The sequence below is a fragment of the Zootoca vivipara genome, chromosome 15 (assembly GCF_963506605.1).
Source record: "Zootoca vivipara chromosome 15, rZooViv1.1, whole genome shotgun sequence".
NCBI lineage: Eukaryota > Metazoa > Chordata > Lepidosauria > Squamata > Lacertidae > Zootoca > Zootoca vivipara.
The window spans coordinates 43381423-43404587 of record NC_083290.1 but is presented as its reverse complement, the minus strand read 5'-3'; the positions used below and the strand labels follow the sequence as shown (position 1 = coordinate 43404587).

The 23165-nt window shown below is 42.1% G+C and overlaps 1 protein-coding gene across 1 annotated transcript in view; it reads right to left on the bottom strand.

The window, feature by feature from the left end:
* PEBP4 (phosphatidylethanolamine binding protein 4) overlaps nt 1-23165 on the bottom strand; it is a 253983-nt gene that overhangs the window by 34956 nt on the left and 195862 nt on the right. Inside the window, exons 5-6 of the mRNA XM_035139114.2 lie at nt 8153-8198; nt 1649-1765 (exon numbers count right to left, since the gene is read on the bottom strand). Coding sequence (XP_034995005.1) covers nt 1649-1765; nt 8153-8198 — 163 coding nt within the window. The remainder of the gene's footprint in view (nt 1-1648; nt 1766-8152; nt 8199-23165) is intronic.

The following is a 23165-nucleotide window of genomic DNA, read 5'->3' as shown; positions in this document are numbered from 1 at the left end:
GATACTGACAAGCTGGAACGTGTCCAGAGGAGGGCAACAAAAATGGTCAAAGGCCTGGAAATAATGCCTTATGAGGAACGGCTTAGGGAGCTGGGTATGTTTAGCCTGGAGAAGAGAAGGTTGAGGGGTGATATGATAGCCATGTTCAATATATAAAAGGATGTCATATGAAAGAGGGTGAAAGGTTGTTTTCTGCTGCTCCAGAGAAGCGGACACGGAGCAAAGCTACAATAAAGAAGATTCCATCTAAACATTAGGAAGAACTTCCTGACAGTAAGAGCTGTTTGACAGTGGAATTTGCTGCCAAGGAGTGTGGTGGAGTCTCCTTCTTTGAAGTCTTTAAGTGGAGGCTTGACAGCCATCTGTCAGGAATGCTTTGATGGTGTTTCCTGCTTGGCAGAGGGTTGGACTGGGTGGCCCTTGTGGTTTCTTCCAACTCTATGATTCTATGGTATTGAGGGATTTGCCTTCTTCTCTATGACAGTCCTTTTATAGGCTAGGAAGGGATGTGGGTGGCGCTGTGGTCTAAACCACTGAGCCTTTTGGGCTTGCCGATCAGAAGGTTGGTGGTTCAAATCCGCACAATGGGGTGAGCTCCTGTTGCTCTGTTCCAGTTCCTGCCTGCCTAGCAGTCCGATAGCACGCCAAAAGTGCAAGTAGATAAATAGGTACCACTGTGGTGGGAAGGTAAATGGCATTTACGTCCGCTCTGGCACTCTTCACGGTCCTCCATTTGTCAGTAGTGGTTTAGTCATGCTGGCCACATGACCCGGAAAACTGTCTGTGGGCAAATGCCGGCTCCCTTGGCCTGAAAGTGAGATGAATGCTGCAACCTTTGACTGGACTTAACCATCCTGGGGTCCTTTACTTTTTACCTATAGGGTAGGGCCATTCCATAGAACATAGGAATCAGGACTTTTCTGTGAGATCACCTACTCTTCAGAACTTCATCCCATTATTACATAGCAGACATGTGCTATCTTAATTATCATTTCAATGCCTGTTGAAAACTTTCCTTTTTCAACAAACCTTTTACGTGCAGATTCTTAATGCAGTCTATATCTGTATCAGATTTGAAATTACACACACAGAGAGAATGAGCTTTCGTGTGCATGCACACGAAAGCTCATACCAAAATAAAAACTTAGTTGGTCTTTAAGGTGCTACTGAAGAAATTTTTTTATTTTGCTTCGACTCAGACCAACATGGCTACCTACCTGTAAACAGAGAATGAATCATTGATATTTTTTATTGCTAATCACTTTGGGATGTTTTATGGGAAGCTATTTATAAAAGAAATTAAAAATAGATGATAGATAGATAGATAGATGATAGATAAGTACCTCATGGCCATTCCTACCTAGTCAATTCAAAGAATTAATATTGGTGATAACAACAGGAACAGCTGGTTCCCATGCTGTCATGAAATGTATCCCTTCCATAGTACACAACCATGTCCGCTGCCAGGGTATTTTTGATTACCTCTACAAACATTCTAAAGTACCTTCGCATATTCCCAATTACATTTTATCATGCTGAAAACAGAGACAGAGATACCAACTGGAGAAAATTAATACACTGATGCATTATTGAAAAAACAAATGTGGGCTTTTTTCTGCTTATGGAATAAAGTGACATAGTCCCTTACCTAAAGATGCACCTTTCGATGGGTTTAGGTATATAGTTTCGTCACCTGGCTGTTCATAGAGGAGGAACTGGTAGCGGTGGTAACCACTGTTAGGTGGTGGTGTGGGTCTTTGGTACTCTATAAGGAATAAAATAATGTTGTTCAAATGATGCATTGTATTTATTCTCTTAACAACAGACACCCACCCCTGGACAATCAAAGATATGGCCTCTTTGTAATAGGAACCAGCCAAAGTTTCTTTCTTGCCCTTTTAAATCATCCTATTTATTTACTTATTCCAGGCGCTATATACCCAGTCTCCCCCCATCTGCAATTTCCCGCGATTTCTTGGTCAAGTTCACCTGTTATTCAGCTAGAGATATTGGAGAATTCTGTTGAAAATGTAAAAGGAAATGGAAACTGCGGCTTTCCATGTGTTACTCTGTGGTTAGAAATGGGAGTTGGTCAAGTGAATAAGATCTACAGTCACTTACATTGTTGTTCTTTAAGTCCATAAAAGATATGTACTTAATTACTTTTTAAACATTGTTTTGACTTTCCTTTACATTGAAACGAATCTAAGTTGTGTGTTAAATAATTCTTTAACACATGTTAAACAGTGGACAATGATCCAAACAATGTAAATTGAAGATGTCAGTGTTTGAAAAGGAAAAGTTTCTGACCTCCTTTGCCTGGTCCTCAGATCCTAGTCGGCACAAAGAGTCCTTGAGAAAGAGCACTTTGCAGAATGCTGCTTTTATTCTTTAAAAAAGTCTTCTCCTCCAATTACAACTGGCAGCTTTTATACACACCAAACTCAGCCAACTTCCTACCAACCCACCACACCACACACACAATCAACGATCACTCTATATCAAGCATTCCCAAACTGCGGCCCTCCAGATGTTTTGGCCTACAACTCCCATGATCCCTAGCTAACAGGACCAGTGGTCAGGGATGATGGGAATTGTAGTCCAAAACATCTGGAGGGCTGAAGTTTGGGGATGCCTGCTCTATATATACAGGCATATGTAGGTGAAAGGTTGCTTGAGTCATGAAGGATTTGCCAATTCATTGTAGGCAACTGACTCATGCCGACTCAGTTCCTTTTGTATTAAACTAACAGTGGCAAATTTTAACCCGTGACAGAAGAAACTGAACTGCAGCTAAACAGAGACAGCACTGATTGTGAAGCATACAGGTTGGAGTGGAAATTGCTGCCTTCCCACATTCCTATACCCAGACTGATGTGTGAGTGCATCCTTCTTTCTTCCCTTGTCCCTCTCAGGCATATGTCTGTATTTTAAACTCTATATTGCTCCATACCAATTTGTTTGTGTTGCAATATTGCATCAGACTTTAGAACTAGATTTTTTTTATTTTATCCAGCTAAAGCTCTGATTCCTATTCAGAGAGGCCCTATTAAGCCATCATTACAACCCGGTTATGGTTTTTAAATGGGCAGTTATGATTATGTGAGCAGATGGGGATTTGTGGTGCAAACCTCACATCTCCCTGTAGAGCACCTGGTGTGTACGAGTGTGCTCTGAGCACCTTTCCCACCCTCCCTGCTTCCCTCTTGTCTCCTCTGGTGCCTGGCTCCTTGCCATGTGCTCACAAGCATGCTCTTGCCTTTTTTCCTTTAGAAAAACTTCCCTTTAACCTTACCTACTTTTCCCAGCGACTCGAGCTCAGATCAGTTCCTCTCTCCAAACCCCACCTCTATTTACCTCCCTTAACCTGTCTCCCAAAGGATGACACCCAAGCCTTAAAGCATTCCCTAAAGGGATCATTTAGACTTATTCCAGTCACTGTCTGCTTCTCAGTACTCTGTGCACACAATCCATCATGTTGTTCAACATTCTGCAGCCCCTCCTTTAAGCAACCGATTTTCCCCTCAGGTTTTTCTTTAGGTGCTTTCTGTCGCATTCCCCCCCCCCCCCATGTTGGACTGCAAGAGTGCACTCTGTGTGGGTCTGCCTTTAAATATAGTTTTGGAAACTGGGTTGCAACCACCTGATTAGTGGTTGGTGCCAGGCAGTCAGAACATAACACACCTATATTATACCGGTTGCACTGGTTGCTTGTGTGTTTCCAGGCCCAACTGAAAGTATTGGTGGTGATCTTGAAAGGCTTAAATGGTTTGGGATGGGATATTTAAAGCATCACCTCTGCTCATACTAACCAGCTAATACCCTATAATCTGCTTCAGAGTTCCAGTTTAAGTGCCCACCTGGGAGAACAATCAGAACAGGGCTTCTTGGTGGTCTCAGGAGGGCAGAAAGACTGTTTGGCTTCCATATGTTTGAGTCTCGTGCAGGCATAGGCAAACTCGGCCCTCCAGATGTTTTTGGCCTACAACTCCCATGATCCCTAGCTAACAGGACCAGTGGTCAGGGATGATGGGAATTGTAGTCTCAAAACATCTGGAGGGCCGAGTTTGCCTGTGCCTGGTCTAGTGCATGGGTTGTACTATATCAGCAGGTGGAAGCTACACTTGATTCCTGAAGAGCTCAGATTTAAATGGAGCCGGGTATTACTTGCTGTCAACCTCCAGTGCCTCCCTAGTGAGTTGACAGCTCTCCACTCCCCACGTGTCATGAAAAAGAGCCTAATACCAAGCAGAGCTATTATGTATGCAGATGCTAGCTGTTTAAAACCCCAATCTTAGATTGAAGGGCATTTCAGATTGGATTCAGGAAAAGAAGATGTGATGTGAAGGGACCAGAGAGGCTAAAATTCCTCCAGAGTGTATAATGATTTTTTTTGTGGGGTGGGGTGGGGGGGTGGGAATCTTCCTTGAACAGCATCTCAGGTGGTTGAACACATTTATTGAAAACATATTTAATTCACAGGTGATGCTCTTTCTCCATTTTGTTTTCCTTGGGCAACAAGACTCCTGCTTGGGCCCAATCCTGAAAATCCTCCAGCTGGTGGAAGGTGTTGCAAGGTCAAGCTATTTGTGCCATTTGCTTATATTGTTGATGCAGGGTAGTCTATGAAAGAAAAATCTAGGAAATCAACATTCTATCTAACGTAAGGTTTCACTTTTATTAAGTGCAAACCATTGTTAGCATTGCATATACAAATGCTCAAATAAATGGTGGTTCACATTTTTCAAATGTTCTGCGTGATTTGCTGCTGCTATTAACAGGGATTAGAGCTGAGAGTGTACAGCAGGCATCCCCAAACTTTGGCCCTGCAGATGTTTTGGACTACAATTCCCATCTTCCCCAACCACTGGTCCTGTTAGCTAGGGATCATAGGAGTTGTAGGCCAAAACATCTGGAGGGCCACAGTTTGGGGATGCCTGGTGTACAGGCTGCCATTGATGGCATAGAGTAAATAATATGAGCAGATATGTTACCCATGGTTTCTCACTACAGAGTACAGTGGTACCTCGGGTTACAAACTTAATTCGTTCTGGAGGTCCGTTCTTAACCTGAAACTGTTCTTAACCTGAGGTACCACTTTAGCTAATGGGGCCTCCCACTGCGATTTCTGTTCTCATCCTGGGGCAAAGTTTTTAACCCGAGGTACTATTTCTGGGTTAGCGGAGTCTGTAACCTGAAGCGTCTGTAACCTGAGGTACCACTGTATTTGAATTTACAAAAACCATCTCTGAGAAGATGAAATGGGTGGGCAGGATTACCAGCCCAAGATTCATCTGTGATGGAAAGGTTTATCCACACACTACTTTTACCACCTCTTCATTTTGTTGTACTAGCTAGAGAAGAGATCTGAGTGTACAATGATTCCTTAGCTTTGCTGTTCAGCTGAGATCTCCTCAGGGAGTGCCCTGAGACTGCAATGGGCAGGGTAGGGAGAATTCTGCAGACCTATACATGTCTACTCTGAAGTAAGTTTCATTGAGTTCAATGTGACTAACTTCCAGGTAAATGTGTGCAGGAGAATTGCAGCCTAAGGGCATATCTGCATCATGATGCAAAGCACATCCCAACCTCACCCCCCTTTCTAATGATCCTCCTGCAAACAAGCACATATTGAGTCCCTGCACCATGAGAGAAATGGAGCCTTCAGCTTGATTATTGGTGTCTTTTTTGTCAATTTCTCTTGCAATCAAAAGTAGAGAAGTTCAACTGACAGTTTTATTTTATTATTTTTTTTTTTTAAAATCATTTGGAGAAGATGTGCGCTGCAGTGTTTTTTTGGGGGAGGTGGTGCATAGTCCTACAAACAACTTTTTTATTTTAAGGAAAGCATTAGCGGCGACACTGCTGCACTGGGAGGAGGTAACATTGTTAATACTGTATTTGGGATCAACAGGTAAAGATAAATGATTAATAAATGAATTACAGTATAGAGCACCATCACTATGTATGGCATCTTACAGAGTTATCACAGGCAAACAGGTTCCAAAGGACCATATAGTCTAAAATATATATAGATATGCACACACACACTGGGAAAAACAGCAAAGAGAGAAACAAGACCAGGAAGGTATGCAGATATAAATGCTGTTGTATATACTTAAAGCACATTAGTTGCAGCTGGAAATAAGGATTAAGGGGATAAGCCTCAGACCATATGGAATAGGAGGTTAGAGGAAGGATTTAAAGGCAAAGAGAACAATCACTTTTAGGAGGAATACAAAACCCTGGGTGGCACACGACACTTTCTAGAGGGATAGCCACATTGTTGTTGTTGTTTAGTCGTTTAGTCGTGTCCGACTCTTCGTGACCCCATGGACCATAGCACGCCAGGCACTCCTGTCTTCCACTGCCTCCCGCAGTTTGGTCAAACTCATGTTCGTAGCTTCGAGAACACTGTCCAACCATCTTGTCCTCTGACGTCCCCTTCTCCTAGTGCCCTCAATTAATCTCAGACTCCATTCAGTCCTCACAGATGCAGTGGAAGGACTTGCAGGGTGTGTATGTGCACAGAAAGTGGTGAGTGATGGTGATAGTCTTCCATAATAAAATGTTTCAGGGAAATGTTTAAATTCTGGGGCAAAGTGGTTCCCATCTTGGAGAAAGTCATTTTCCTTATCACTTTACTCAAACCTCTGTTGTTTTAAACCACCATTTGCCTCTCAGTTCCTTCTGTCCCTGTTCTAGACAAACTTCTGCCTTTGTTTTAAATCAGGGGTCAGCAAGGTTTACCTTGCCTGGGCCGGTTCACTCCAGCAGAGATCCCTCTGTGGGCCGGATTGCGCGTGTGTGTGAGTGTGTACACCCGCAATTTCCGGCGTCTCATCTGCACAGACAGGATTTTTGACATCTGCGCATGTGCAAATGCAATTTCCGGTGCCACAGAAGCTAGTCCCCATGCTGCGCTGCGCTGGTTCAGTGCAGCGCGCGGGGAGTCGCTGAGCGGGCGGCTCGGTTTGGGGGTGGCTCATGGGCAAGTTAAACAACCCCTGTGGGCTGCTTGTGGCCCATGAGCCTTAGGTTGCCAACCCCTGTTTTAAACCACCCTTCAGTGTTCCACACTTTTTGTTTCCATGCCATGGCTGCTGCTATTGTGCAGCCTGTCTTCATGCAAATCCAGGATTGCAATGTGGCACTACAACACCTCTAATAGGGACTGTGCTGCGGCATTCTTACATTGGCATTATTATAAAGAGAGAAACAGTTTACCATGATAATGTATTTTGTATGTGCTTACTTTGATACTTACTTTTGCTTTATGATATTGGTACAGTGGTACCTTGGTTTACAAACGTAATCCGTTTCGGAAGTCCGGTCGTAAACCAAAGCCATTCTTAAACCGAGGCGTGCTTTCCCTAATGAGGCTTCCTGCTGCTGGTGCCCTTCCATTGTTCGGATTCCGTTCTTAGACCGAGGTAAAGTTCTCAAACCAGGTCACTATTTCTGGTTTTGCGGAGTTTGTAAACGAATTGTTCTTAAATTGGACTGTTCTTAAACCGAGGTACCACTGTATTAGTATAAGTGTATGTATACTTATGCCTGATTGGCCAAAGTGCAACAAACTATTTCAATAAAGTATTATTTTAAAAGTGTGTCTTATGCTGCAGATTGGAAAAATGATGGGTGCCAAGTCTAAGATCATTAACTAGACTAGGGAAAGAAGTGGAATCCAGAGAGGTGTTGTGGGTCTTGTCTCTTGTGTTGTTTGGAATACCATTTTCTTTTCTTTTTTAGGATTCTGAACCAAAGACAAGGTAGTGAAATGCTTCCTTTTGTGGGTTTCCATTGGATTCTTTTCATTCGTGAATAAGGATCCTTATGTTCCTTGGATTTATTAATCTGCTTTCAGGGAGCTATCTTCTTTCTAGTCAGCAAGAGCTCTAAAGAAATACATTTTTTAAACCACCCGACAGCTTCTTAACGGATTAGAGACCTAGTGGCTGTGTCAGAATATCCAAAGCCCTAGGGATTCATTTTCCTGTACTGAGAAGGGCTGTGGCCTTATTTGACTTAGAAGCAACCAAGATCACATACATGAATGGGAATCCATAACTCCTACACAAAAATAGAACCCAGAGTCTGCTTTCCATTCAATGCCAAGACCAATTGGTAGATGTGTTCAGTATCTGCTTACCTGTTAATACATGGCCTTTTGGATTCCCTTTCTTCAGGTCAGCACCCTGAAATGAGAGGAATAATTTTTCAGCTCAGTGTTGTGCATTGCCAAGAAATTATTCTGCATAGTCCTTGTTTAGTCAAACATAACAAAGCAGGAACAGAAAGCTGGGAAAGATGAAGTGTTGTACACCTGCCAGAATCCAAAATAACTCATCCAAAGCCAGCAAATTTATCTCTGGGCTAGAGGTCCTTATCTCCTGACACATGCTGAAAGTAAAATCAATAAAATGGACAGTCCTACTGCTTGCAGGCCACTTCCTCCCAGGGATGCCAACTTGAATTAAATACTGGTGTGTGTGTGTGGGGGGGTAAGCCCTGCCCCATATAATTGATCACAATAAATGTTATTTTTAGCTGCTTTATACAAAACAGAGGATATAATAATTCACTTCAGTCTTGTCTGGTTGATGCAACAGAAGTTTCTTCAAGTTTACTTAGCATTCTTTAACTTTGTTTCTCCCCCCAAAAATCCACTTGACACATTGTTTTGTGTCTAATCTAAGCAGAAATGATGGGGAAGGCAAATGTACTGGTGGGAGCTGTAGTTTGCTTGCTAATTTATATTTAAAGTGTCATTGCCTTGTATATGGCAGCCCAACGCATTGTAGAGTTCCCCTGAATCACAGGCTGTGCTGTCACTGTGGCACAGAGGAACTGACAGGCTGATCGTACTGGACCTGTTATCTGGGCAACAGGTTACTAAGAGGGCTACAAAAGCTTGCTTTTAAAGCCCTGACACCATTGTGTGCACAGGTATTCAGGCAGTAGCTAATTAATATCTTTGCAATGGCAAAAAGGTCACTGCAGTTTTAGAAAGCACATCAACTGGCGCACAGACAGCAGGTAGGGTATGAGCAAAATGCCTGCAAACCTTACAAGGCCAACTTCCATATTTCTATATGTACGTACATCAACAAAGTTCTAGCAACTCCAGTGGGGAATTTCATATGTGATGCTAAAACGTGTGAGAGAAAATTCAAGATGTGTCAAATGTACAGTGTAGTCAAAGTAGACTTTATGTTTGCAGTAGGTACTGATTTAATCCTCCTACATTTGTAAAATGCACTTTGCAGTTCTGATATTGGGATCAACTAGACTCCAGTTTAGTCCAAGTTAGATAAAAAAAGTTAAAACACGAAGGGCCATTGCTCAGTTGCAGAGCATCTGTTTTGCATGAAGAAGGCATCAGGTGCAATCCCCACCACCTCCAGTTACGGCTGCCTGAAACCGTGGAGAACTACGGCCCATCAGTGTAGACTGTAGGCAATACTGAGCTAGACAGAGCAATGGTCTGATCCGTTATAAGGCAGCTTACTATGTGCCTAACAACAAGGTTGCTGACAATGCCTCCGGTGTAATGCAAAAGGATAAAACTGATTAATATTTTAAACATTCTTTTTTCATAGTACAGAGATACAACTACAATGAACGCCTGGTTTTGGAGGAGGGTACGGGTTCCGGGAGACTCTCCAATGACAGTGTGTCATTCAACTGCTGCTCAGGGTTGGCCTGTTCCATGCTACCTGGTTCCTGCTCCTCCTCTCCCATTATTTCCCAACTTCTGCCTCCTCCTCCTCCTCCGGTATAGTCCTGTAGACCTATACTATCTGCCTCTTTCTCCTCTCTGGAAGGCTCCTGGGGAGGCGGTCTCCACCACTCCTCTTCGTCTGTCCAGTCCCTGACACTTCCCCTATCACTGAAGAGCCTTCCCCTTCAGAGAAGGCACCTGGGAATAAATCTGGACAGTGATCCAGCTCAGCTGACAACACCTCCATCTCCAAGGAGGTGGCAGTGACAGCACCACTGTGAGCAAACCATGCCTGCCCAGCCTCTATGGAGGAGGAGTACCCACTTGCTTGCACAGTCCTGATGTAACCTGTGTGCATATCTATGCCTGCCCTGCTCTCCAAAAGGAGAGTATAGGGCACATGCCAAATGGTGAATTGGTGTCTTAGCTAAGCCTGGCAACATATCACAGTGCTTAGTTGTGCTTTAGCTGTTTGTAACCTGCAGACCCATGTTGGAATGCTGTACTGATTTAATCAATAGAGCTTTTAAAATTTCCAGTTGTGGTAATGGTTCAAGTTCTGAGTTTGAGGAACTCAGAAGCAGAATAACAAGATACAAGAAAATCATTATATATGGGGATATTGATTGCAAAAATGTGAAAACTGCATACAAATGTGTGTTTTTTAGGAGAAATCTGTACTAAAATGCCGATGAATTTTAATGAGGGTTATTTTCAAATCACAAATTGGTATAGAAATGTAGAGAACTGAATTTAGGATTTTTTTAAAAAAATTAAGAGAACCAAAGTATTATTGGTCTGGTTCCCTCACAAAGTACTTGCTCCATTTTTTCAGTCCCAAGGTAGTATTGATTGTGGTACAGACCTAGATGTTCTGACAGGCAAAGCCATAAGCTTCTGATACTATTTCAAGTGATAACATGTACTACAATAAAGTATAATGCAAATAGACACATTTCTACAATCTCCTGATTGGGCTATAGGGTAGTCTAAAAAGTAATATATATATTTTAGAAATCAGCAGCTGTTTAACAACAATTTAACTGCTGTTGAATAATTAGGTAGCAAGTAAGTAAGTACAGAAATAGGTTAAGGAAGCTAATAGTAATGAGACATAAGGAACAAGGTAGTAATACAAAGCAGGGCATGCATGCATTGTGTGCCAAATGTATCTGTGTAATTTCCTGCCACATCTGTTGCTACTGTACTCTTATTTCCCCCTCCCACTCAATTCTGGTTTGCAACATCCCCTGTTAACCCAGTCATACCCACACACCTCTGAACCACTAATACATTTCAGGTCTGACCTGCTCCAAGAACAGCAGTTGTTAGCATTTGAAGATGCATATTGATTACTGTTTCAAATAACTGAGAATGTTGGGTTCATTTTTTGGGGCGGGAATTAAGCCCCCCGCCCCAGTCATGTACTGGGCATTTGCTGTGGAATAGCAACACTCAATTTTTACTGGGCATTTGCACAAAACTATGAAGAAGACATCATCCTCTTATACTGTATTTCCTTGTTCAGCTTCACTTTTTCCTCACAGTTTAGACTCTGTAAAATTCAGTGTAATAGTAACACACGTAGAGATGACATATTGTGCTCTATGATGGCTAGTAATAACCTGTATAGATGACTCCAGCCTCTCTGTGATTTGGTTCTCCTTTCTGGGAATCAATTATATCACATCTTGTAGAAATTGAGACATATTTACCAGGTCAATTCAAATACTATATTATGGCCCGCAGGTGGAGGTTTAGAATTTACGTAAAGCCCTGCTGGATCCGGCCAAAGGCATCTTGTATCCAATAGCCAGTGCTGTAGTGGTAATGCGGGAGCCCTTATAACCACACCCTCAGAGTCCCATGCCATAGCACAAAGAACAGTCAAAATATATTAAAGATCAGCAGCACAATAGCAGAATTCCCACTTTATTAGTATCAGGTGACAAAAATAGACTAGTGAACTAGCAAAGCATGGTGTAGTGGTTACTACGTTGGACTTTTAGCCATGACATCCATTGGTTCATCTACCTTAGGGCTGTCTACACTAGACTCCTGTTTAAGACAGGGGTCTCTAAAGTCCCATCATAGATGTGACACCATTCATGAAACCAGCAAATGCATGGATACCACCCCACCAAAGTAAATAGCCGGGGGGGGGGGGAGAGAAGCTCCCCACCTCCACAGTCTGCATTGTATCTTTAGCAGAGGGGAGAAATAGGGGAACTTAACTGTTTGCCCCCTGTTGTGTTCTTAATCCTGACCCCAATCCAGAGGATTCATATAGCTGTTAATTATGTGAATACAGTGGTACCTCTACTTACAAATAACTCTACTTACGAATTTTTCTACTTACAAATGGAGCTCCGTCCGCCATCTTGGATGCGGTTTAGATAGGATTTTTTCTACTTATGAATTTTTAGATAGGGTTGCTTCGACTTACGAATTTTTCCTCCCAATGCATTCCTATGGCATTCGACTTACAATTTTTTTCAACTTACAAATGTGTGTTCGGAACACATTAAATTCGTAAGTAGAGGTACCACTGTAGTGTCATGTCTTGTTGGGCTCCTTATTTGGAGGTTGAACCTGCATTCTTTTTGCATGCAAAGCCATGTGCTCTACCACTTAGCTACTGTCCTTCCCTTAACTTATTGCCAAACTTCCATGACCCCAATTCATAACTGGGAATCATATCAGTAACCAGAAGCCTCCTGACTTTTTATTAGCTTAATGGTCGTTGTTTGAAGAGTAGGTCACTAAGAATCTAGGATGCCTTCCTCTCCCACCCAGCAGTGAAACTAAAGGGACCAGCAACAATCTTCTGGATAGACGGGGTCCCATCAACGGCACAGAGCATTTCCTCATTCCACTTCAATTACCGACTGCAAACTGCCCGCCCACTGTGAAGCTTTCTAGCCCCTCATTGCTGACTCCTCCTGACCCTGCCAGAGCATGGGGTCAGCAGCACATTTCTGTGAGTGCAAGGAGAGATGATTTAATCTTTTCATCCACTTTCCCCCATTTATCAGGAGGAATAAATCACTTTCCTTTGCCTGCCAGGCTCATGGGCCAGTGGAAGATGGAGTCAGGCAGAACCTGCCTCCTTTGAAAATAGCTTCTGGCTTTGGTATGGGAGTTGCAGGCTTCTGCTGTTTCTTTGAATGTGCTGATTTAACACCTCAGTACAACAATAAACAGAACCACCTAAACACAAAAGTAAATCATTTAATTTCCCCCCAAAGGTAAATGACTACAGTCTCCTGCTCCAATCCATGCTTGTGGCACATGGACCCAAAATGGAAATACTGTAAAAACATTGAGTCTAATTGGCTGCAAGGTTGAGTCTAATTGACTGCCTTGATGCCCATGCCTGGTTTAATCCAGATTGTAGGGAACAGATTATTTATTTTGAAAAAGATATATTGGATTGATGGCTCAGAAAAACTGCACAAAGCAAACGATATTGTTCCAGTAGTCAGCTATCTTAGAATATCTCCACTACTAGATTTATGTAGCAAGAGCATTACTGTTGTATTAAAGTTTTGTTTCTTGTTATTAGATTTAATATATATATATATTTGTACAATCTTTTATATCCTGATTGTTTATCCTAATTAACCTTATATTTCTTTTGTGTAAGAATGGCAGAACAGACATATTCTAATAACTAAATAGTGCATATATAACATCACAGACACTAACAAAACCAAGGGATTCCTGTCCTTGTCAGTTATTTCCTGAGATCTAACATTCTACAATGTTCTCAGCCACAAGAAGCATGTCCCAAGCATTTTGTTAATAGCAACAGCTATTTGATGCATATAATGAATTTGTCTAACCTTTTTATTGAACTCCACTGCAGTAATACCTAAGCATTTATACAAAGCTTCACAGTGCTCAAAGCACTTCACATACATTATCTCAATGATCCTTAGTGTGCTGTGAGGAAATAATTTTATTTCCCTCTACCACACACCCAAAGCTTTTTTAATAGAAAAACCCAAACCCTTTTAGCTTTTCATTGACTAAGGGGAATTTTGTACCCTTTTACATTTTGTTGCCTTGTGTTTTGTGAAACAGCCTTTGAAATAAAGTACGTGTTTTAAAATAAAGGACACCTGACAACTGTAGTGCAAAAGATGTGCAAAGGGAATAAATTACCACTTTTCTAATCTGTTGGTGTTGTAAACCAATTCTGTCATGTCCTGTTGTTCTGAATCTCTCTTTATTCACTCAGTGTAACATATTGGGCTGTTCTGAAAGCACAGCTCTTTTGGAAATCTGGGTATTTGAAGATTTGGATTATGAAAGCCAGTGCTTTTATTCTGAGGGGTTGCAGGGGTATGCATATCCCTAAACATTTTGTGCATCTAACAGGAGAAGAAACGGGAAAAAAAATTAAATTTTTTTTACTTTCTTCCCTAGCACAGTGAATCATCAGTTCCATTGGTACCCCTGATGGTGGCCTCATTTGCTGTCACAGTGTTTCCCGAGTCTCAGATGGAAGCAAGCATTTAATATGTGAATTAGGAGTTGGAAACTTGCATGGTGATTGGTCAGTATTTATTTAGTTATTTTCCCTGATTTGAACTATAAAATGATGATTTTCTTGAGTCGAAATGAGAGTACCCCTAAACATGTTTCCCTCAAAGATGAGCACTATTGCTAAGAAACAACAGACTCACAGTGCAATCCTGTCTACTCAGAAGTACGCCCAACAGAGTTTAATGGGTTTTACTTCCAGGTAAGTGTGTGTATAAGATTTTGACATGCTTTAGAAGTCAGAAGTAGAGATGTAAAATTTCCAAAAAAAATTAAGCTCGGAAAAAACCCATCCCCCCCCCGGTTTTTTTCAGGGGGAAACGAAAATTTTTGGAAAAATGGAAAAAAATGCTACATTAGCACTTCTTTTTTCTTTTCCAGATTGAAAGTCATTCTGTTACTTTAGAAACATAAAATATAACTATGGACAATTTTAATAGGCATAAAATTATCACAACTAGCATATTAAAAATATATAGTATCCAAACAGGAACTTTGATGTTAGCTGTCCTGAGTCCGATTTGGCCAGGGAGGGCAGGATATTAATACAATATTATTATTACCGGTATTATTATTATTATTATTATTATTATTATTATTATTAGGAGTGGGAGAAAATTTCTATAAAGGTATACATAAAGGTATGAATGCAATATACTCGCAACAAAGAGCTAAATTAGTTATAAATGATAACCTAACAGAAAACTGTAATATTAAGAGAGGTACAAGACAGGGGTGTCCCTTATCCCCACTGTGCTCATCTTTTGCTGTGCAGTATGTACAGCCAGATTTGAGGGGAATAGAACACATGTTTTTTGTGTGTTTTGTTTTAGAGCTTTCATCAGTGCTTTTTTCCTTTAAAAATGTTTAGGGGTACTCTCATTTCGACTCAAGAAAATCATCATTTTATAGTTCAAATCAGGGAAAATAACTAAATAAATACTGACCAATCACCATGCAAGTTTCCAACTCCTAATTCACATATTAAATGCTTGCTTCCATCTGAGACTAGGGAAACACTGTGACAGCTCCTCCTCATCCTGGAGAGTAGTGACTAGTGGGGTGCCACAGGGCTCTGTCTTGGGCCCAGTCTTATTCAACATCTTTATCAATGACTTGGATGATGGGCTTGAGGGCATCCTGAGCAAGTTTGCAGATGACACCAAATTGGGGGTGGTGGGGTGGTGGCTAATACCCCAGAGGACAGGATCACACTTCAAAATGACCTTAACAGATTAGACAACTGGGCCAAAGCAAACAAGATGAATTTTAACAAGGAGAAATGTAAAGTACTACACTTGGGCAAAAAAAATGAAAGGCACAAATACAGGATGGGAGACACCTGGCTTGAGAGCAGTACATGTGAAAAGGATCTAGGAGTCTTGGTAGACCACAAACTTGACATGAGTCAACAGTGTGATGCAGCAGCTAAAAAAGCCAATGCAATTCTGGGCTGCATCAATAAGAGTATAGCATCTAGATCTAGGGAAGTAATAGTACCACTGTATTCTGCTCTGGTCAGACCTCACCTGGAGTACTGTGTCCAGTTCTGGTCACCACAGTTCAAGAAGGATACTGACAAGCTGGAACGTGTCCAGAGGAGGGCAACCAAAATGGTCAAAGGCCTGGAAACGATGCCTTATGAGGAATGGCTTAGGGAGCTGGGTATGTTTAGCCTGGAGAAGAGAAGGTTAAGGGGTGATATGATAGCCATGTTCAAATATATGAAAGGATGTCATATGGAGGAGGGAGAAAGATTGTTTTCTGCTGCTCCAGAGAAGCGGACACGGAGCAATGGATTCAAACTTCAAGAAATAAGATTCCACCTAAACATTAGGAAGAACTTCCTGACAGTAAGAGCTGTTCGGCAGTGGAATTTGCTACCAAGGAGTGTGGTGGAGTCTCCTTCTTTGGAGGTATTTAAGCAGAGGCTTGACAGGCATATGTCAGGAATGCTTTGATGGTGTTTCCTGCTTGGCAGGGGGTTGGACTATATGGCCCTCGTGGTCTCTTCCAACTCTATGATTCCATGATTCTATGAAATGAGGCCACCATCAGGGGTAGCAATGGAACTGATGATTCACCGTGCTAGGGAAAGTAAAAAAAACGTAAAAAGAAAGTAAAAAAAACGTTGGGCCGCTTTCGTTCTCCCTTACATTAAGAACTCCCTGCAAGTGGAAATCTAGCACAGCAGGGAGGACCCGAAGTAGTCCACATATGTTCTAGCAGCCGTTAATTTAACGAGCTTCATGATACTAGTGTTTTAATATTTGCAAACACATAACAAACATATAATACTATACATTCTTGTTGCATGTTCCAATATGTGAACAAATGTCTCCATTTGTGTCCTGTTCTGGCCTGTTGATGCAAAATGTATTATATAATGGGGCCAAAGAAGCAGATTCCCCAAAGGGAGGTGTCAACCTCTGTGAAGCTTCAAAAGCTGCTTTATTTTCCCGGCACTTTCTGAAATGGCTAAATGCACAAGAGAGTTGTGTTAGGGAGTTGGGCTTGGCTGTGACACATCAATGCCACCTAGGATGAGCAAATTCTACTTTAATAGCACTGTCAACATGTTGTCTGCTGGGAGGCTACTCAGCTGTAACTGCCGATAGAGATTCACATATTGCTGCATAGCCACTGCTCTCCTCTAACGTGAGTTAAGCTAATGGACACTGATGGGCTGCCATGGCTCTTAATGCTCATTGATGACCACATTAATATTTCTTAATGACACCATTTGGTTTTAATGTGGGTATTTTTTTTTTATCCTGTGAATGAGTTTTGTGGCCAGCTCTAAGGGGAGAAGGAGAAAGGTATGGCTTCCTTAAATCTGTGGGGTAAAGGATGATCAGTGATGCCACCTTCTACTTGCTACGGGAGGTATTATGCTGTAAGTGGGGGCCAATTCGCCCTTGCATGTTCCTTACTCAATGACTACAGCATCAAGTCATGATCTCCAAGTGTCTGGAAGAAAGCCACAATACAGGATGCCACCTCAACCAGATCTAAAGGAGAAACAAAGTTACTGTAAAAAATGTTTTTTCAAGTGCTCTTCCATGCAATCGCTCTGATGGAACCTGAGCCTGCATAGAACAACCTCAAAAACTTGTAAAGCTTTAATCAGGTAATTGGCCCTCACCCCTTCCTCTTGGAAAAGGGAAGCTCCCATTAAAGAAGAGGATGAGCATCTTCATGCTCAGTTCCTTCTAACTGCCTTCGGAACATTAGAAAGAGGCATTTTTATATTTATTTATTTATTTATTAAATTTGTATACTGCCCTATACTTGCAGATCTCAGGGTAGTTAACAGAAAAAAAATCACAATATAAAAACACAAAATACACAGTCAAGATAAAAGGAAAACAACCCAATAACTCCCCCAACACATTTAAAAAGGGCATTGGATGTGAATCAGCCAAAGGCCTGGTGCCTGAAGGTGTATAATGGAGGTGCCAGGCATGAGTAGTAAAGAAGGAGAGAGGGTGGTATGAATGAGGATATGACCACTTGAAAAACACCAGATACAAGCAAAAACATAAGAAGCGCCCTGCTGGATTAGGTCAGGTTATTTTCACGAACATATGAATTTTATGGACTAGTGCATGGATTTTTGTACACATTACTTGGGTGGAGAGCTGTCCTGCAAAATTCAGAAGTGCGCAAATTTCTAAGAATGGCTGCATTTCTGTTCATTTATTGTTTGGGAAAGAGTAAATTAGGAAATTAGGAAGAAAGAGTAAACTAGGCCTTTAAAAGCAAGCTGCATCAATTTTCTCCTCCTACCCCAACCCTAATCACAACAGAAGCAGATTGCTTCAAGACAGTTGTGACTCATTTGCTGTTCAGTGGCAAGGCTCCCTTAGCTGGAATGGCTTTGGCCACTGCCACAATTTCTCCCATGGCTGAAAACTGTTGGGGAGATGTGTGTGAGGGACAAATAAAGTGAGCTACTCCTTCCCTGCAGTAAGTCATCTCCAGAACATGTCTGATCCTAATCAAGGGCAAGCAGGGTGGAGAGGAGGGAACATGGAAGACAGAGAAAAAAATGCTTTCTAAGGACTCCGGCTACAGGAAAGTGGGTGTGGGAATTGACACAATAACTGGCAGGAACCCAAGACTGACAGATGACTGATTGGACTGAGATCTGTGAATGAAAACAGATCATTTGTTATACATCTCCCCTCCCCTCCCCCCACCCTCAGCCTTGCAGTTAGCAGAGAACCAGCAGCACATGGCAAGACAGGATGGAGCAGAGGCTCTCATACTCCTGGCACCTCTAGTGGCATAGATGGTTGGTCAAGTGTCATTCCACAATGTGGTTGCAGTGGTATTGCTGTTCTTGCAGCACACCACTAGGATTAAGCAACAATTAGTGAGAACAGGCTGCTACCTCCTCCACTACCTGTTTTAAAGCACAGTACAGGAGTGGTGGAAGGCAGCTTCAAAGTTTGTACAGCCAGAAATCTACATGTATATATTATTCTTGCGCACACTTTCCCTTGAAGATGAGACTAGGAGTTATGATATTGCTCTTATAAACACAAGGAAAGATGATATGGGCCAAACTACCTTGAAGAGAATAAAACCTCAAGGGATGTCCCACAAAATCAGTTCTAGAGCTGGAAAGTGGTCTTGACAGGAAAGACAAGTATGCAGATGGCTGTAAAGACTGCTATGTATTTGGCACTATCAACCCATCTCTTGCAGCCTATGTTTTGTTTGTTTTGCCTCTTCTTCCAAAGCTTTGGAGCTCAAAATGGAAATGTGGCACCAGTTACTAAATTAGAGAAAGAATACCAATTCAGTCATATGTTATAAGTGCAAGTTCTAGTGACCCGCAATACATGAGAAATGGGGAGGGGCACAGCCCGTACTTTGTATGCATCTTGGTCCCAAGCACAGTTCTCACCATCTCTAAACAAAAGGCTATCAGATTGCAGTTCCAGGAAAGACCCCCCCCAAGGAATCATTTGTGAGCTGCTGCCAGTCAGAGTAGACAACACAAGGCTAGGTGGACCATTTGTCTGACTCAGTGTAATAAACGCCTTGCTAAATGTCCTCCTTGCCCCATGTGCCTCAAGCTTTGATGCCCTTCGAGGAATGCTAGAACCTGGTCTTATAACAGGCTGTTGTTGTTGTTTAGTCGTTTAGTCGTGTCCGACTCTTCGTGACCCCATGGACCATAGCACGCCAGGCACTCCTGTCTTGCACTGCCTCCCGCAGTTTGGTCAAACTCATGTTCGTAGCTTCGAGAACACTGTCCAACCATCTCGTCCTCTGTCGTCCCCTTCTCCCAACATCAGGGTCTTTTCCAGGGAGTTCTTCTCTTCTCATGAGGTGGCCAAAGTATTGGAGCCTCAGCTTCACGATCTGTCCTTCCAGGGAGCACTCAGGGCTGATTTCCTTAAGAATGGATAGGTTTGATCTTCTAGCAGTCCATGGGACTCTCAAGAGTCTCCTCCAGCACCATAATTCAAAAGCATCAATTCTTCGGTGATCAGCCTTCTTTATGGTCCAGCTCTCACTTCCATACATCACTACTGGGAAAACCATAGCTTTAACTATACGGACCTTTGTAGGCAAGGTGATGTCTCTGCTTTTTAAGATGCTGTCTAGGTTTGTCATAACAGGCTATTTTGTTCTATTATTCAGTCCAATTTGTTGGCTATAGTTTGGATGTCACTGGTGGATATTATTTCAGAGGGGTGGGGGCACTTTTAGTAGTTGGAAGTCACAGGTTTGTATGTACCGGTATGTTGAAAGAAGAGGATGAGGAGACGCTTCCACGTGTCTAATTTTGCAGTGCCTAGCAAAAGAGGATTCGTCTGCCTTACTCACCTTCATATACATTTGCCAAACACCCCCCCCCCCCGCCCCCGGTCTATTTTCTCCAATTTCCTCTTATTGGATTCTGTTTGTGCTCTATGTCTGAATAACGGTGAGCATCAGGAGAGTCCTGCTGAACCAGACCAAAGGCTGTCCATTCCAGTATCCTGTTTATTTTATTTTGATATAACTAGGGGCTGCCCCACTTGCTCGCTCTGCTTGCCAATGGTACATATTCACCAGCTCCTGCCAAAGCCACCTCTTCCCCCTCTCCTTACTCTTACCAACACACCTTGCCACCCACACTTTATAAGTTGCCAACCACCCTTCTCCTTACAGCTCCACAACCCCTTTTCCCTTCACCAGAGGTGGGAAACCTTTTCTGGTCTGAGGGTCAGATCTTTATCTCCCCCACCCCTGGTGGGCCAAAGTTACCACCTAATGTCATAGCATGTCAAGTAGTGCTTCCATTTGAAGTCCCAATTACTGTATTGAGACTGCAGAGCAAACAGTGGGGCTTTCAAACAGCCCTTTGTAAAGAAAAAGGTGTGAAATTAAGAATCACATTTGCTTTTTGAGCCCCTTTTCTACTTGCTTTGTTAACTACAGAGGCTGGTTTTCACCAAAGAAGGGAGTATATGCTCTTATTTTAAACTTACTTTCCCCTCCCATGTCTAAAATAATGTTTTACAGTGAATCCCATGCATGTTTAATTGTTTTTAATTATTGCTTTTTAAATATAATTTTAGCTGTTTCTATTTTAGTTTTAAGCCACCCTAAGTTCCATCAATAAAATAGTGGGGGGACAACAACAACAACAACAACAACGTTCTTTGGTGTTCAGAGGTGTACTGCCTTTAAACCTGGAAATTCCATTTAGCTAGCTATACTGGCCTATAACTGCTTATTGACCTACCCCTATGAATTTCTCGCCATCCCCTTTTAAACCCTGTGCAAATTGGAAACACAAACAGCACCTGTAGAGGAGTTCCTTGATAAGTTCAGACCTCCCAAATATTTAAGATCTGTCCAAGCAGCAAAACTCTGAAGGGCCAGTGAGATTTCTCTCTTGTAGGAGCTCTAACTACTGAAAGGAAATTACAAAGAGCTGTGCAAACATACACGTTGTAAAACTTCCCAAATCTCCTCCCTCTGGCTTCATTTCATAGGCAGCCTGAAGGCGAAGCTGATGCAGTGGCTTTGCAAATGTTTAAAGTACAGCTGACAGGATGCCTCCCAGTCTTCTCAGGCCCCAGCCAGCCCTTTCACTGAAAAGCAGGTTGTCCCTTCAACGTTCTTGGAAAGCCCATCCTAAAGATATGTCTAGGAATGCTCTGCCTTAGCCTTCACCAACCTAGTGCCCTCCATCATCTGTGGCAATTGGACATGGTGGCTGAGGCTGATTGGAGTGGCCTGGTACAGTACAGTACAGACTCTTTGTACAGTACATCTTTATGGAATGTGCAGGCATGTGAAAATCTATGAGGTACTCAAGCAATATAATGACTTCCATGCAGATGTTTTGGAATGGCGATAGAGGACTTTATTATCTTTGTAGCCTGCCTCCCACCTTTCCTTGCCCAGCTTCCCTCCTGAACTATTGCTTCGTTCTTGCCCAGTCTCTGCCACACTAGATCCAGCTAAGGAAAACAACTCCAAGCAGAAGGTGAAAGAAGTGGGCTGCCCCACAATACTAGGCCTGTCAAAACTGGACAAGTTTCTTCCTGCACTGGGGCTATAAAATAATAAAAACCCTTTTGTTGACTGAGTGTTGTCAATCACAAACCTGATCTATTGATTATTGATTCCCACCCGGCTTCCTATTGAAGTTTCTGCTTCTTTTAGATATTTTTAACTGTCTTCTGGGTAGCCCTGAAGTTCTTCAGACGCATACTGTTTCTCAATAAGCAGATCAGTAATTTATTTATTTTATTTAAGAAAAAAATATTAATAAAGAAAGGTGCAATATAAACTCAAGGTGGCTTACAACAAATTCAACAAACCAATAATTACAAAATCAACAGAAAACAAAAGACTGAATGGAAACAAGCAAAAGAAAAAGCAGTACCCACAAAAACAGCACAAAAACAAAACAACAGCCTCAGCTGATCAGGTTTTCACCTGTTGTCTGAAGGTTGTTCCTCAGTGATAAGGAAAGGACAGAAAATTTGAAAACTGTTATCCTAGAATATGACAGTTCTGAATATCAGCAGCTAGTATTGACCACTGATAGATCTCTAAGCTACACAGCTAAACTTAGACTGCTTACTGTTTAGCTATACTGACACATGCCTGATCAAAAACTGGTGAACTTAAGTGAAATCCAGTTCCTGATATAGCATATTATGGCCTGCTACCCCAACACCTTGTAAGGGTTGAACAATTTCATTACCCTTACCTTTTTCATATCAAATAGAAGGGATCAGTAATGACATAACCCTGTACGCTTAACATTTTGCTAATGTGCACATGCAACACCCACCTGCATGCTGTGAATTGCTCATTCTTCCATCCCTGACTGATGATTTCTAGGATTACACACCCTACAACCCATTTGAGTATGCAGTTAAATGACCCTGTCTGGAAAACATCAAGTCGTGGAATCCCACGCAGATGGTTCAGTCCTCTGGATGACTCATATCTAGCTGGGCTCTGAAATAGGGCAGGGGACTCACACGGAAGGGAGGGGGGAGAGGAAGGAGAAGCCTGCGGAGGCTGAGGCTCCCCTAGAGACCTCCTTCAAGGGTTGAGTTAATCTAGCAAAACTGATCATCTGCCCCAATTCAAAGGCAGGTCACACAGTTATAGTTTCCTGGTTTTTACAGTCTCTGCTATCTGATGGGAACATGCTTGCTGAAGTTTTATCAGACCTTACTCACTGCCAAACTAATAATACCTAAGATACTTGCTTTTAAAAGTGAAATAAAACTGATATTCTTGTGACAGTATATAAGCAGAGGTTCTCACATGTTTCTACTGTATTTATTTATTGAATTTATATACCACCCTATACCCAGAGATCTCAGGGTGGTTATGTTGACACATAATACAGTAATTGAAC